Source organism: Schistosoma haematobium, chromosome ZW (genome assembly GCF_000699445.3).
Source record: "Schistosoma haematobium chromosome ZW, whole genome shotgun sequence".
In the NCBI taxonomy this organism is placed as follows: Eukaryota; Metazoa; Platyhelminthes; class Trematoda; order Strigeidida; family Schistosomatidae; genus Schistosoma; species Schistosoma haematobium.
The window spans coordinates 6,852,397-6,869,981 of NC_067195.1; the positions used below are offsets into that span (position 1 = coordinate 6,852,397).

The 17,585-nt window shown below is 33.1% G+C and overlaps 1 protein-coding gene across 1 annotated transcript in view; it reads right to left on the reverse strand.

The window, feature by feature from the left end:
- Positions 1-1,934: 1,934 nt before the first annotated feature.
- MS3_00002673 (uncharacterized protein) overlaps positions 1,935-17,585 on the reverse strand; it is a 252,496-nt gene continuing 236,845 nt past the window's right edge. Inside the window, exons 105-114 of the mRNA XM_051210282.1 lie at positions 17,078-17,295; positions 15,565-16,448; positions 14,222-14,350; positions 13,450-13,686; positions 11,408-11,734; positions 10,168-10,397; positions 8,954-9,198; positions 7,621-8,057; positions 5,980-6,199; positions 1,935-3,497 (exon numbers count right to left, since the gene is read on the reverse strand). Coding sequence (XP_051070256.1) covers positions 3,413-3,497; positions 5,980-6,199; positions 7,621-8,057; positions 8,954-9,198; positions 10,168-10,397; positions 11,408-11,734; positions 13,450-13,686; positions 14,222-14,350; positions 15,565-16,448; positions 17,078-17,295 — 3,012 coding nt within the window. The 3' untranslated portion in view covers positions 1,935-3,412. The remainder of the gene's footprint in view (positions 3,498-5,979; positions 6,200-7,620; positions 8,058-8,953; positions 9,199-10,167; positions 10,398-11,407; positions 11,735-13,449; positions 13,687-14,221; positions 14,351-15,564; positions 16,449-17,077; positions 17,296-17,585) is intronic.

Below are 17,585 nucleotides of genomic sequence, written 5' to 3' on the forward strand. Positions count from 1 at the left end.
GTCATTACCCAAGCCATCCTCCTCTGCGCCTAAACACTCGATCTGCGCATCCACACCGGTTACCACCATCTATTGAGATTGTTGACTTGATGTTAGGACCCTACTTTGATTACATGCGTGCTACAGTCTGTTCGCGAGTTGCTGGAGATTACAAAAAGACATCATTCCCCACACCGGTTCCTTATCACTGGCTGTGCGTTTTAGTGAGAAAGTATGTGGAAAACTATTAATAAGGACAAATCAATTCTCCCTATGCTTTGCTCCGTAGTGAGACACCGACGCTAAAGAAATTGGATGTCTGTGCTACATGGTTCCGGATCAGCGCACATGAAATAATCTTTGAGCGGAGAGATGGAGAACGAAGTTGTGCTTGGATATCTGTCTATAATGTACAGTATATATTAGTACCATGAAACGGTCAAAACTTTGTATTGTCCGTTTTACATGGAAATTCGAATGCTGAAGGAGGCAAGCTTGGGTGTCAGGCATGGCTTTTGAAAAGATATGACAGATTCCGTACTCGATGACACCATTCATCAAACCGACCATCCAATGAACTGGAAATTTAATGAGACAGATTTAAGCCACTGAGTTGCAGAATAGGACCGGACACAAAATGGAAATATGGCCGGACTTTCCTAATTCTCCGTCATGTCAGGGTAAATGACAAAATATTTCGTCACTGGTAGTTTCACTGAATACCCATATATTGTCTGATGTGCTTTGAGTTAGTAAAGTTTTTCCTAATCTACGAATTCGGAGATTTATGTTCACCCTCATAGGGAGATTTAAACTAACCATGATGTAACGCTTTAATTAAAGATGGTATCATTTCAATATCTGAGCAATAATATGAAAGCCAGTGTTATATGGTGTCGTGTCGTCTAGTTTAGACTTTTGTCAGTTTTGAGAACTAGTGTTCATTGTAAAGTCATCAGCTTGTGTAATCTATACCAATCTTAGGTTGAGAATTTCTACAGCAATCTGTTGACAAAGCACTGATCGGATCATTCGATTATTATAGAGAGTAATAGGTCAGTTTAAAGGTCTTTATAAGGAAAAAAGTAATAAGTTCACTCCAAGCTCAATATTCATCGATAACTGAATCAAAGTCATACTAAGTCAAAATTTCATGCAACGCAGATAAGGCATATAGATTCGCTGGACATCCTCACCTCGAAAAGACAAGTCTTCTACAGTATAGGGCAGAATTGCATAGAACATTTTTAAGAACGGGATATTTCGACTAATCATTCTTTTGAACACTGATTAGTAATATAGTAATCTCAACATCATCAAACAAGCTAGTCTACTCTACTTTCAGATGACTGATATGAATAGTTATAGAATTTCAATAAATACACTATATAACCATACGCCAGAATAGGTAAGTAATTCATTTTTGAAGCACCTGTTCCTGATATACTAATATATTGAAAGTGTGAAGGCCTTGTAAGTTTTAATCAAATGAGAAAGAAGAGTATCTTTTCATCTCATAAATGATAAGTAGTATGTATCATGTTTTTATTTTAAATGATAAAAACCAATAGAAAAATTGACAATATTTCTAAATAATTGAAATTTGATGTATAGTGGCTAGCAGTGAAATCCAGTTTGACTCACGGTTCGTCCTATTTGGAATTTGTCAGCTGGATGTACCTGCATCTCAGAGTTGATATTCACTCTGAGACTCGAACCCAGTGCCGTTCACTTCAAATTCGTCTTACAGATTTGCAATTTTATACTTTCCTATTTTCCTGACTAATCATGATGAGTATTTAATCTAATGTATAACTCTAATCGGGATTATTCCGTAAATTTATTTTAAGAATCTACTCGAAGAATATGATAGTACAATATAGTTTCAGTACAAAAATTATTTATAGTAGATTGATTGTTCAAATAATACACTTAAAAATATCTTTGATTAATTTGTGAACTACTTCGGAGTTTGATTTATTCACTCCTTTACATTACAAGTAATAGGCTTGGGATTAATTCAATTAAAATAACTTTAATAACATAGATAGATTGTAACTTTCTGAAAATTATTTACCCAATCAGGCTTTCATGTCGAGATAATTAAGAATATTTGTTACTCAGAATAAGGATCTGGAGGGGGGGAGGTAGTTGCTTCTTCAGAATCATACAACTACAACACGTTTTCCGCTGTCGGGATATACGAAACGCTTAGCATATTCTACTAACAAGTATTACATACAAACTCATGAATCAACTGTCCAACAGGATGGTAAATAATTGAGTAAAGCAGAAACGACAAAATGTTACAATGAATGATTACTGATAAACACTAAATGATTTACAATGATCACAATTAAACTAGTTAGCTTAGAGAACACTACAATCATCTGTAAACATGAACACTTACTTTGTCTACCAAATTGATCTGAATGAAAAAGTAAATAGTCAATTAATTATCAAGTGATTTATTTAAACATTTTATTAATTGGTTAATTAAATAATTCAAATCAGTAGTATATAAGGATGTGTAATAATTACCAATAAAAGTTAAGGGGGAAAGAATAACAAACAAATTCATGGATAAACTTGATAAATATTCTGATTATAGTTACTTAGTTATAAATGAAACTAATCGTAATGTGTTTTTCATTGGAAATACAAGAATCTTTTCCTTTTTTTGGTAGAGTTGCATTCGTTTCTCTCTTTAAAATAACATTATCTAAATTAATAAGTTATAAAAGGATGAATGAAATAAATTTTTTCGGGGAGGGGGAGGTGGAAGAGGGGAATCAGGGTATTTTTAATGAAATGTGATATACTCAAAAAAGGGATATTCTTACACATAGATTGTTGTAAACTAATAAATGAACTTATCATTAAGTGATAATTAGATAAAATGGTAGCAATAGGGGTAGCATTGGTATCAGTGGCAGTAGTAGTAGTACCAGTAGTAGTATTCATAATAGTTAATACTTAAAGGGGGATGTGTACAGCAACAAAAAATTGATTTATATTAGACAAAGTAAAAGAAACGAATATTATATTTTTCATACATCAAGTTTAATCAAGTTTTAACAGAAATTAATATATAGACAAACAAGTACATAATCTTCATGAAGTCGATATAGATGTGAATACGAAACTTTCGAAATGTTGAAGATTTCTAATTGCATAATTGTTTGTCATGTTACATACAATCGTTTATTTTGAAAAAAAAAGGTTAAATCTAGAAGCAGTTTAATCCTAGTCATTCTCATGATCATCATCGATAACATGAACTGTTGTTATGGAAACAAGATCAAAATTATTTGTATAGGTCAAAATATCTTAGATGACTAAAAATACACAAACAAATATCTTATATGAATACATAGTTAATGTAATTTATATTGTCTTGTAAACATTTATCTTTGTTTATAATTGATTGATATTATGGTTCTTTAGAAGTTCGACCATTTGAAACACTTGTTGCTCGAGAATTAGCACGAGATGATCCACGTGAAACTGCATCATAACTATGATAAAATATGAAAAAAAAATGTAACAGGGGACAAATGAATATATTCATAAATACAAAATGGTTTATTTGTAGAATTCATTAAGTGTTAGTGTGGTGTTTACGTGAACTAACGATGGGCACAAGTTTGGTTAATGTTTGTTCTGTGGCAAGTTCCACTCTTTTAATTCATGTAAATTTCGTAATTCTAAGTGCTTTAAATGTGATGATATTGGACATATTCAGTCAGTTTGTAATACTACTGTTCATCTTGCTGCAACGAATATTAGGTTTTGTAATTCTGATTCTATTAAGTTCAGTGTTCCTAATGATTATTTATTCTTATCAACGATTTCAAAAGACAGTGTAGAGTCATATAGCAGTTCAGAGTTAAATGAGACTCAGAATCCTTGCGAGAAAACAGTTTCTAATCAATCGACTTATCAGTTTTCTCATTTTATTGTACCAGATATGGTTTTTCCTAATGACTCACTTATTTCTGACAAAATTCCTTACAAATCTGAGGAAAATATGTTGAATGAACCTAGTTATGATCGAAAACCTGATGTAAGATTGATAGATGCTGATTTTTCTAATGATCCTTTACTCTGCAGTGACAATCTTAATAAATTTGAGGGAAGTATTTCAGAAGAATCAAATCTTGATGTCATCAGATATTATTTGTTTTCATAATGCATTCTTTTCTTGTGGGAAACTTGTTCAATACGAAGCACGAGTATTAAATGAGCTCGATTCTGATTACAATTCAGATGATTTCACATCAACTGCTGTTCATCCTTATCACAAATTCACTTTTGATGTATACTCTAATCAGTGTGAGAAATATGTTTTAAATGAAGCCACATTATTCATAACTTGGGGATATGAAGACCCAACATTATTTTGTGGTGGAGGATAGTGTTGGAAAATCTTTGGTTCAAATTCTAGTTATCAGTGATTTCAGTACACAACCGACATGGTGATTGCATACAATTCCAGGACCCAGGTGGGTCTGTTCCGATTTTGGTTGCTAATTCTAATACTAATGAGCACATTCTAGATCATACAGAGTCTACATGCAATGCACGGTTGGACAGACACGATGAACCTACGAAGAAGGGGCACAACTGATTGCAGAAATTTGGATTCTCATTTAATCTGTGGCGGATGTGGTGTTTGTATGAACTAACGATTCTTTTGTACTTGTCGAATGCTTGGTTTCGAATTCCAAATACAGTACATTCGTTCGTGCTTATCTACTACTTCTTGATCCAATAGTGTTATTCCTGGGATTCTTAGTTTGTACTATAATTCAAATACTCCTAATTATCACAGTTAGGTTCATTGATGAGCAAAGTATGTTTGAAATAAAACTGTACCGGATTATATGATTGATTTCTGCAAACAAATCACTTTCACAAGTAGTTAGGCCTCTATAAATCACAGTGAATCATTTATTAGTTTATTATTAAATATTATTGTATAAATTTATGAAAGTGGTAGATAGTTAGAAGTTGCTGGGGAAATCCAGAAAATTTCTCGCAAAAGCCAAAAAAGGCTCAGAAAACACTAAGAAGCATCTTATTCAATCAGCGTTCACTAGAAGTTTTGCCAGAAACATCTAGAAAGTGAAAAGTCACATATCGAGCTTCTGATTGGATGATTACTTACACTGCTACTATGTTTACTAGCATCTAAAATACTATAAAAACTCTAGATTTTCTGTACATAGACGAACCTTTGGAGTAAAGTGTTTCTAACATATTTCGCGCCTTTGCTCACGTCTTCAAGTCGATGTGTAGATCTAGCCTGGAGGTTACTAGAAGAGCTTAGGAAACGAATCTAGCATTCAATTAGTGAGACTTATCGGAAGCAACCAATGAAATCCTATGAACCTGATCTTCTCAATAGCTGGATCTCTCCAGTAAGGTGCATCTGTGATTCTAAGGGTATTGACGCACCTTATTGGGATTGGAACCCACATCAATCAGTCGTGATCAAATTCTACCTATGATTAGCATTAATCTAGGTTCGAAGTTCTTTACGATAGCCTCCAGCCACCCAACATTCAAAGGTAGTGAATATAATGTTAAATTTTTGAAACTTATTGGAAACATTACAGTTTGATTGATAGAATTCGAATGCCACTATGAACTAGATAAACATGATATTAGTTACTACCAAGTAAGCGATCACTATACACTTGGGAATTGAACATGTTTTATTTCCTAAACTTTCCATGTATCACTTACTTACTTACTCCTGTTACTCCTCGTCGAGGAGTATAGACCTCTCACCAGCATTCTCTAACCAACTCAGTGGTTTAATTAATCCCAAAACTTTCGTTATCATTCTAAACGATATGTCATGCGTTATGCAAAAAGTCTAATTATTCAGTAAGCATCAAATTACATTTTGTTAACTTCAGCTATCTTTGTATTTGTGATTAAATTAAAATGTAAAATTATAAACTATTATTGTATACAAATAACTGAATTTACCGTGGTCTTTGTTTTGATTTAATTTGAACACGTGTAGAAAGTACAATTGGTTCTAGATTTTTCGGTGCATTTGCATCAGAAGCTTCTAATGTCAATGTATATGATCCTTCATCATGAGACATTACTTGATCAATAGCTAATGTAAGTTCACCATCTTTACTACGAGTAATTCTTCTACGACCATCATATGTTAAAGTTCGACCTGATTTACTCCATGTAGCTTTTAATAAAAACAATATATAAGGGAAATATTTTATTTCAATGTTACATAACATTTACTTCATCAGATAAGTATAACTAAGAGAAATTATTTCAATACACTTTAAATAGAATCCAATTGTAGATCTAATTTTTATCAAAATACTCGTGATGTTGTATAATAGCTTTTATTCGTGAGAATAAAGCTTAGTACATATGAATCAGCCATTTTTATTTAAACACATAAACATTGGTACAAGAAGGTACCAAATAGATATGCGCCACGTAAATCATTCGATGTGTGTGAGGAGTAGGGTACTGCTTGGGTGCCCAAACCGAAACAGGTGGTTTTCTTAGGAGACCACACCCGGGGCCTTCAACCTATAGGTCTGATCCATAAGGCAGTGGAGTAACGTCAGGAGATGCAGTCCCATGGTAGATGGTGACTAATAAATGGTTCAAAAACACTATTTGTTCTCTTAGGATCCTGGAGCCCATGTGCAACATTGGTTTCGAATCAGGGTTATCCAACTCCCCTAGGTGGATCCTTCATATCCACCAACCCGGTTAAAGCGTTGGACATTCACTTTTTTCCTCTCAATTTTGTAAACAACAGTAATGCCGTGAGAAGGCAGTGAGTATGACTTCCTTAGCAATGGCTGTTTACGCGTGGCCATTTGAGAGCATTTCGAGAGGAAGAGCTGACTCTCCCCACTCTCGGCCGTATCAGGGCATTTGTGGGCTAATATAATCAAACTTTAAAAGCTATTAGATTCTAACCTAATGATTCATTCAAGAACAATCAGTGTTTGTTGGACAGATATTTTTCGTTAAAAACCGAACTTTTAGGTGAAAGTAATCCTTTAAAGCGTTTTTCTAGTCCTTTCTAAAATTCTAACTTTGCAGAGATTTAGTTTAAAGTTTTAGGTTCAAGTTCCTGTCAGAGTTTTTCACTAAACACAAAGTAATTTTAGACTATATACTATCTGAAGGTGAACAACTTTCCGAGTAACTGCATCTTTTGTCTACAAGATAAGTTTAATGATGTGTGACTGGTGAAAGTAAATGAGATTGGTCACCGAACGTGAATAAATAAACGCACAACTTACTGATCATTATATACATGATTTCCTTTCGTATTGTTGATGTTTACTCTGTACTCACTCAGTGCAACTAATTTTTTTGAATAAAGTATTGTCTAGCGTATACCCTGATTCTCTATTACTAGTCGTGAATCGTGTACCTGATATAATGAGATCTAGTTTGTACATAACCTATCGATCGAGTATCCAGTTTGGTGGTAGTATAATATCGGTTCTACCGGTCGCAAAACTGTATAATAGTAGTACAACGTGGCAAGCAGGTAATATCTAAATTCTGTCGTTATATTATTAAAATTTAAAGAAAACAATATTCATTGTCTAATCAAAAAATGATACTTACGAATGTAATGTAAATTTGTATCAACACGACATGTTAGTTCAATAGGACTGCCTTCTTCAACTTCAATAGTTTTAGGCAATGGACGTAACACATTAATATATCCAGTTAATTTGGGTGAATCTGAATGATCCCTTGGTGATGCTTTGATACCATTTTCAGATAACAGTGCTAAAGAAGAGTCTGTGTCTTTTTTCGAAGTAAATGATCCATTCCTCATATCTGATCGATGTACACCTTTTTGTTTAGTTGATTCCACATGAACAATACAAGTTGTTCTTTCACGACCAAATCTATTATATGCAATGCAACGATACAAACCTGCATCTGAACTACGAACATTGTGAATGCGTAAATAAGCTAAACCACTACCATTTGTCCCAGGTGTGATACGTGGTGGACCATATTCATCAGGAAGAATTTCAAAACCATCTTTTTCCCTATTTTATACGTTAGATACAAAAGAAAGAATCAAAGCGAATTTATAATTAAAATATTCCATTTAGATATTGTTTTCAGTTAATACAATCAAATAACAATAAATAGCATATCATTACTGGACTGAAGTGACTAGAAAGAGTACTTGATACTAATTTTAAAAGATTGACACTTATCACTGTTAATCTTTAACTAAGTAACAAACAGCGAGTCATAAACAACATAGGACCTGAGATATTTTTGTGTCAGTTCAATTTACCAAACATATTAGCACAGTGAGTGGAAACTATTAAAATAAATATCAGAGTGTAGGAGAGAATTAATAACAGTATCATTGGTAGTAAAAAAGATCAGATGTAGACGGTGTGATCAGAGAAAAAAAATGAATTCGCACAAGAAGACAATCCCGAAACTTAGGATCTTTTAGCGGTAAATAAATGTAATACTTGTGGCATCTTTAATTTAAAGAAAAGCAAATATTGAATCCATCTGCTAAACTAAGACCAATTCTTAGCCATGCCACCCAGCATATCCAACAACTAGTTGAGGTAATCACACTGACTCCAATCAGGTAGTCTGCACCTATTCTCACAGCTCAATGCGTTCATTGACTGATATCACGTCTTAGTTTGGCCATCTAAGACGTTATTACAACTTAATTCTACACCAACCAACATTAGGCATTGAAGTAGAAAGTGGTGGAGCATATGTAATACATATCTTAACCACTTCAATTGGTGAAGATTCACTACCACATCAACAAATTTGTTAAATTTCCTTAGTACTTTATGTCTAAGTTTAGCATAGTTCACTTGATGGTCCCAATATAAATGAAAAGAATGTACTAAATAATTGTTAAATTATTCAATGGAAATAAATCTTTTTTTTAAATACTTACCATTTAAATTCAGGTATTGGTTCACCGATTGCTATGGTTTCTAAACATAAATTAGTACCTTCTGATATTGTATAATCTCGAAGTTCTTTAGTGAATTTAGGCACTTGTATTTCCATTTTAGTTGTACCTTGTAGAATGCATGAACAACGAGCTTCACCAGCAGAATTATATGCAATCACTGTATATTGACCTAAATCATCTTTGCATACATTTTCAATACGTAATTCTAGATGACCGCTATGATTCTGTAAATTAACAGTTACATAGTAAAAAAAAAGGAATTTTTAATGATGATTATGATTACGACAGTGTTTAAATAAATGAGTTTCACCACTTACTAATTATATCATCAAAATGTTTAACTCAAACGGTAATTTATGCTTTTTTGATGATAAACTCATGTGAAACTGCTCATTATTTATGCTAACTACAACTTCTGTAAACAGAATATTCATAGTTTCTTTTTCATTCACCGTGCTAATTAATACAAAATAACGCCCCTAGTAATGAATTTTTTGTAAGATTCATAGGAGTCTGTGATTAGTGGCGTTAACACAGTTCATAATTAAAGTAGTTGATCAACGATAGGATTGTGAATTGATCTGAGTTTGAAATATGAACTATTAAATTTCAACATAGTCATCCAAAAAACAAATCGGATATGAATCTGATGTGTGCTACTGATATCGACAGATATAAGTAGTATCAACAATCGAAAGTGGAATGCCTGGTGTCAGGAGGTTGAGAAAATCAAAGAGAAGAGAATGAGGATAGTGTTTGCTATATAAATGAAGGAAAAACAAAGTCTGAGACAATTGATGAATATTTTGCAAATGAAGTATTTACTGTATGGTTCTCCGGTTTTATCAAGATATTCTGTAATGTGTTGAAATACATTTATTTGTCTCTGCCTGTGTTCTCATCCACTACATGAAGACCGTGAATTTGATCCAGTATGAGTTTACGAATACTAGTCGTAAATAAAACCGATACTGATCAACTGGTTTTAACTGAATCAGACTTTGAGTTGAAATCCTTTGAGATCAATAATGTGTGATGTAGATGTTTAGAACTCGATAAGTTTTCTTCAAATAATACTGATTATTTATGAGTAAATGTGTTGAGAACAAGAAATGATGTCGAATAGTAAATTAATCTTTATATAGTTTAGAATATACATAAATTTAGATACTATATGAAATAAGTAAACTAACTTTAGCAGTAATTCTTGGATCATCCGATGGATCAGTTAAAATTTCTATACCATCCTTTTGCCAAACCACTGTAGCTGATGGTTGAGCTAATACTGATGCAGCTAATCGTATAGTACTGCCAAAATCAACTTGTTGATTACGTAAACGACGAGTGAATTCAGGATGACGATGTCGAATACCACCACTATTAACTGTATCTGAACCAATATGACCTCCACGACCGAATAAACCTTGGGGAAAAATTTTTTTATGATTGAAAATGATCGATAAAATTATACGATATGGTTTAACTAATATTTTAAATGTAATGAACACATATTGAGGAAAGCCCCCAAATGAGTCACTAGGCAAGCCCTCACATGGAATCCTCAAGGCCAAAAGAAAAGAGGAAGACCAAAGAACACATTACGCCGAGAAATGGAAACAGAAATGAGAAGAATGAACAAAAATTGGATAGAACTACAAAGGAAGACCCAGGACAGAGTGGGTTGGAGAATGCTGATCAGTGGCCTATCCTCCATTGGGAGTAACAGGCATAAGTAAATAAGTAAGTAAGTAAGTAAGTAATGAACACTCCAAATTATTTAAATTATCATTATATGAAGGTTTACTTTTAGTCGTAATGGATACACAAACATGTGTTTAAAAACCTTTAACATAGATCGCTCGCATAATTTATAAACTTCTATTCTTGTTATCTGATTCTTTATACTTAAAAATGTGTACGATGAAGCCGAATCAGGCGACTATTGTGACTAAACCTTAAATAATTTATTATTTCCTTTTGTGTGTTATTAATTCATATCGTTTATATAACACATTCGTTTTGCAACAAAATACATCACCAATCGTGTTTTCTATACTCATTTATCCCGAATAGTTTACAAGAAAGAAGGCTTCTTATAACCCTGTCGTTTGTGATTGAATTTACTGAATTATTATGGCAGAAGACGCATAAGAGGACTAAAATAACTTGATAGAATTGAGTTCAGTTCAGAAATGCTTATTCTTTCCTCTAGTCATTTATGTTTAACGTATTGTATAAAGTATAGGCTACTGAAAATTGTGTATCTTGGTGTAAAGTAAGCGCTTCTATTGTTCTACAATTACTCAGTGAAGTGCTTATTTAATACAATATTTTACTGAATATAAATACAAAAGTCTTTAGAGTTATGTTTTTATGAATAACAAGATAGTGAGAATAGTTTAACTAGAATAAGATTGAAAGAAATCAACTTACCACGAACATGTAATGCTGCTTCAGTGATAGCAGTACCTGATGAACTTGTTGCGATACATGTATATGTTCCACTATCACGTGGTATAGCATCTTTAACTAAAAGTGTATGACTAGATGTATTAGTGCCAGATCTTTCAGTTGATGTTTGTGATACACATAAACGTATACCATCTGTTAATAATGGTTTACCATCTTTAAGCCAACGTACAGTTGGTGCAGGTTGGCCACGTGCACATGTTTCAAAACGAGCAGCACTCCCTTCAACAACAGTAATACTTGTTAATTCTTTAAGAAAATGTGGTGCTTCTGAACCATCCTCAAGAGAAGCTATAGAATAATAGTAATAATAATAACAACAAAAATCCCATACCAATATTCACTTAAGAATAATGAAATAAAAGGATATATATTAAAGGATTTCATTTATAACACTATTCTTCACCAAGAAAAATTGAGCAATTCGCTGAAGAGAAGTTTATGCAATTAATTTATTCAAAGATTCCCATTATGAAAATTAATACAACACATATGCTAAGTCTGTTTACGTTCTCTTTCCTTCTTTTCTCCCCTTCAACTCTTTTGTGTATTGTTTTATACTACTTGTTAATATTCAGTAAACAGTTGCATTCCTAACAATGTTTACGAGTATGTTGTAACGTAAGTGTGTAAGTATTTACGCATACTTATAACATCTATTGTGTTTACCATTATAAGTACTTCCTCTCAATCACTGTAACAGTTATTCTCAGTCTTTGTATGGTCGTTTAATCCTCGTTTAAATGCAACAGTTTAAATATTGTTTGCTCTTAGTTCCATTTTCGCTTGTTGACAAACTATTATCAGCTATTGGCTATCATTGCACTATCGAAGCTTTTTTTATTTCAGACTTATAGACGCACAAGGGGCCATAGATACCTCACAAGTTGAAGTTTGTAGCTAATTTGTATATATATTACTCAATAGAGAACCGCCTTTTTTAGACAAATCGCTGTTTTGTGAAATTTGATTTCAACTGTTTGATTAGACGCTCCAATAGATTTAACAACATACTATTTTTAGTTAGATTGTTGTCAGGATCCATTCTAATTTACATAGATAATTATAGGAGTATTTTAAATCCATCTAGACAATTTATGAGTGGATGATCATAATGAAGCTAATTGTTTAATTACACATTATAGATAAAAAGTATAAATGAATAGTAAGAACACAGGTGTACTAGTAGTGATAAGAATTATAAAATAAGTAAGGGCCAGTCTATGGTTCAACATAAATCAATGTAGATCAAACTTGGATAAACAGACTATAAAATAATCACAAAATATTAAAATTACGTAATAAGAAGTGTGTAAATAATTAGGAATTGTTGAATATAAACGGAATGGGTTGAAAAACAATAAACAAATACAGGATGTGAAAAATATCGTTTTTTATGTTATATCGAACGAAGAAAGAGATAGAAGTGTTGAGAATTTCTTCTGAGCACATAAATCAGAGTTATAGGTTCTGAATTTTATAGGAGACTGGATCAAATCCTTTAGGGGAACGAAGAAGATATGCAATGGATCACTAGAAATGGTTTGGTTTTATCTACTATATGATCACTGTCAACCAGGTGTGACAAGATAGAGCAGCGTATTGTCCTTGTCTGGCACTTTCCAAACCATAGTGAGAGATGTTCACTTAGTCGTTGGTTAAGCTGCCTGGTAGTAAGCTAAATATAGTTAACTCCTCAGGAAAAGTTTGATTTGTAGTTGCACACTCAAGAAGTGAACTCAGGTAATTTATCTTTAGTTTGAGTGAATAATACTGGTCAAACAGAAAATCCCAGTGTAAGATTAGTTACAATAGAATATCTTACTAACTGCCCTCGCTAATCTTTCATGCAAGACATAACTGGCTGCATCCCCAATTTATACTTTTTACCTAACATGTGTAGTTATAAAATCTATTTCAGACATATGAAATTACTGTATAAGAGAATAATAAAAATCAATTAGGCATGTTTCAGGTAAAACATCTTGAAAGAGTGATCTACTTACCAAATACTTCAATAACAGCTGAACATGTTTGTGATCCATATTTATTAGTAGCTACTAAAGAATAAAGTCCGGCATCAGCTGTAGTAATTTCAGATATTTCAAGTTTTAGCATTAATTCTGATGATGATGATGATGATGTACCATTCATATCTTCTTGATAGAAACGTCTACGTGATGAAGCTGTTAATGGGATACCATTATGTAACCATGTACATCGAGGAACTGGTATTCCACAAACTAAAAAAATGAATATTGAACAAAATTAATTCTATCAATAAGTATATGATAAGATTAATCAAAGGATTATGTATTATCTATAAAACTATATTCGTAACTTCGCTGAATGTAATATTCACTGACTCAGTGTTATAACTTGTGGCTTTGTGTCCTATTAATGTGTAGCGTAATGATACCGCCAATTAGAGAACAGTGAATTATCGACCAGACCAATGACGTATAAAACTCGTACGAGCAGTCTAGAGGCTTTATCGGTTCTTCTCCCTGCCTGTTCAGTTCAGAACACCAGTCTTAGCCTCCACGATATAAATAATGTATTTCGAATATATTGCGTTTATATACAAACCAAACAGACTATATCGTACCGTAAAATAGAAAATAACATTTATAAATGATCTAGCCAAAAGTGGTCGTGAATGTGGGAGACTGTAATCAATAGACTGGGTATAACTCAAGGGTGGTAAATCGTGTAATAAGTCCATGGGTCAAAATAATGCTTATATTAGGAGGAACATGAATAACAAGAGGAACTCACCTTTAGCTTTCATTTGAATCTTACCACCAGTTGTACATGTCATATCAACTAATGGTAATAGAATACGTGCACCTAATTCACTTGTTACATATAAATCAGAATTAATAGTTGAACGTTGAGTTGTTGATTCTACATGAAGTAAATAAATAAAGTCAATCATAACTAATTTATCTATAAGAAACAATATAAAATTCATTCATGTTGCATTGATTGCTTGAATCTTCCCATTGATGTTTAGGACTGCAAATAATCAGTCTCTTATTAACATGTGTGCATTCTGTGCGGACCGCCTCGATATTTCCTTAGGTAACAATCATTATAAGCATAGATGGATAGTGGCTAGGACACACATTTCGTCCTATTTGGGACCCGTCAAGTGGATAAGCGACTGATCAATTGCAGTCCTAAACGTCATTGTCAAGATTTAAACATTCAATAAAAGGTGAATTAAACTTCACCCTATTTCACGAGCTAGTAGAAATCTGGACTCGGTAGCTAAGTGGATAAAAGGACGATGTTTGAATTGAACAGTATTGAGTAAGAGTCATGCAGTAAACGTCAACTCGGATACAGGCAAATCCAACTGACGGGTCCCAAATAGGACGAAACGCGCGTTCTGCATTTCACCTGCAAGAGTCAGCTCTTCCTCTCGAAATTCTCTCAAATGGCCACGAGCCTACAACCACTGCCAGGGAAGTCCTACTCACTGTTTACTCATGGCATTACTATTGTTTACAAAATTGAGAGGAAAAAAGTGAATGTCCAACGCTTTAACCGGGTTGGTGGATATGAAGGATCCACCTAGGGGAGTTGGAAAACCCTGATTCGAAACCAATGTTGCACATGGGCTCCAGGATCCTAAGAGAACAAATAGTGTTTTTGAACCATTTATTAGTCACCATCTACCATGGGACTGCATCTCCTGACGTTGCTCCACTGCCCTATGGATCAGACCTATAGGTTGAGGGCTCCGGGTGTGGCCCCTAAGAAAACCACCTGTTTCGGTTTGGTCACCCGATCCATATCCCAGCCCAAACACAAATCAAGTGACTTGTGTGGCGCATATGTATTCAGTGCCCCTTTGTATCAATATTTATGTGTTCAAATAAATAAAAATACAAAAATATAGTGTGGTATATCTAGTTCCAGATATTTAAATAATCATTAGTAAAAAACATTTCTCTTTAGTTTTACATTTCATTGTATTAAACATTGTGTTACAAGTCACTAAACCTTAATGTTTATTTGTTTTTAAGATAAGAAACTGTCGTTGATCTAATGAAGTTTCAACTTTCTCCCATATAAATTATTCACTAGAAAATACTTTATCCATCACTACTTACCATAAACTTTCAAATTTGCTGAATCAGATACTTGACCATATCGACCAATAATAGTAACTTCATATGTTCCAGCATCATATACTGTAACATCATTGATATGAAGTTTAATATCACCTGTTTCAGTATCATATGTACATACATAATGTTGTGTCGTAGGAGTTTTTAATGATGGTAACGGACAACCAATATTTAATTCACGACCATTTAATGACCAACAAATTTGTAAATCACTCAATTGATCTGTAAGGTGTGATGATTTTTTTATTTTCGGTAAATAAACAGCACAACGTAACATTGTTGTACTACCTTCTGGAGCACTTACTGAACCCATAGGTGTTAATATTTCTGGTGCTTGACCACGTGGTGTAATTCTTGCATGTACAACAATTTCTTCAGATTCTTTAGATGATGATGTTTGATAATCATAATAATAACGATGATATGAATCATGAATAGATCCAACTCTTGACAATTTACGAATAGTTGATGTATCATTTGTATCAATATCATCAGTGTCATTTACATAACTGGCATCTAACCAACGTAATAATCTTGTATATGCACGTTTATTTATTCGTTCAGCAATATCATCTTCTAGAATTTCATCTTGTATTTGTGATTCATAATTCTTAGATAGATTTGATGAATATTGTCTTGATGAAGAAACAGATTTGAAGTGATCCTCTTTTTCTTCTCGTTCAATTGTATCATATTTTTTACTAGTCATACTTGTTATCCATGGATGTTCCAAAGCTTGATGAACTGTCATCCGTTGTTTTGGATCACTATATAGTAAACGTTTAGTAAAATCAACCATTTTTGGAGAATAATGCATCTTTTCAAGTTTCTCTGGTTCAGGTGGCCCTTCTGTATCACCAGTAGTCCTATTTGAAAAGAAATGGATTTCAGTATCAATGTAATAATTATCGTAATGTCAAATGATTGATTACTGGTGGAAATCATTTTTACCATAAAGATAATCTATACCAGTCAAGGAAATGAACAGCTTGTTTCATTCTGGTTTGAAACTCCTTAGTAACATGACCTCCATTGACTGTATAATTAAACCAAGTGCTTTTAGATTCCTACAACTTCCAAATGGGCGTTGGAACACGGGATTAGATTTCAGTGGTCAGTAATGCCAAACTTTAGAAAACCATTTTTTCAACTAACGTCAGATTTATAGTATTCATCAAGAACTGACCTTAATCAAGTCTCCATCGAAAACTAAGAACCATTGACCAGCTATTTTGCACTAGCATGAAACTCCTCAGGAGTGAGCATAGATAAGAATCGAACCCAGGATCATCTAGTTTCATCACACATGCTTAAGTTTTAGACCACTGAGTTGAAACGTCTAATATCAATCCGTAAGTGATATTGAGCGACTGCCTTTCGACTTCAATTCGGATTCACACATTTTCTAAAAATATTACCTTACTGAATTGCTAATTTGTTGTTAATGACTTTAATTTAATTGCTTCTTTTTTTAACATTTAACATTATTACTTACATTTGATAAAGTAATAGACCTAATGACCACATATCAGCAGATTGACCAACTCGTGCCGATTTACTAATTGGCATAGCATTAGTTAATTCTGGTGGAATATATACCATAGAACGAAATGATAAACGAACAGGTTTATCAACAGTTGAAGCATGCGTTTGTCCTAGATCAGCCAATGCAATCCGCTGTCTAGATTGATCAGTAAAGAAGATATTTTCTGGCTACAAAAAGGAATAAACGAAACAAGACAAATTTGTTAAAGTAACCAAATTATTTTCAGTCTCCTTTCATTTGATTTCAGACACTTCTACTGAACTTTTCCTTTCTCTTAAATAATAATAATAATAATAAACATATCAATAAATGCATATGTAATACAGAAGCTTTGGGAATTCACTGACTCCAGCCTAATCTCTGTTTGCAAAAGGAATATATTTCTAATTCTTCATTCTAAAGTGATGTTAACTCCCCCATCTTTCTATCTACCATACTCAATAATATACTGTTATCT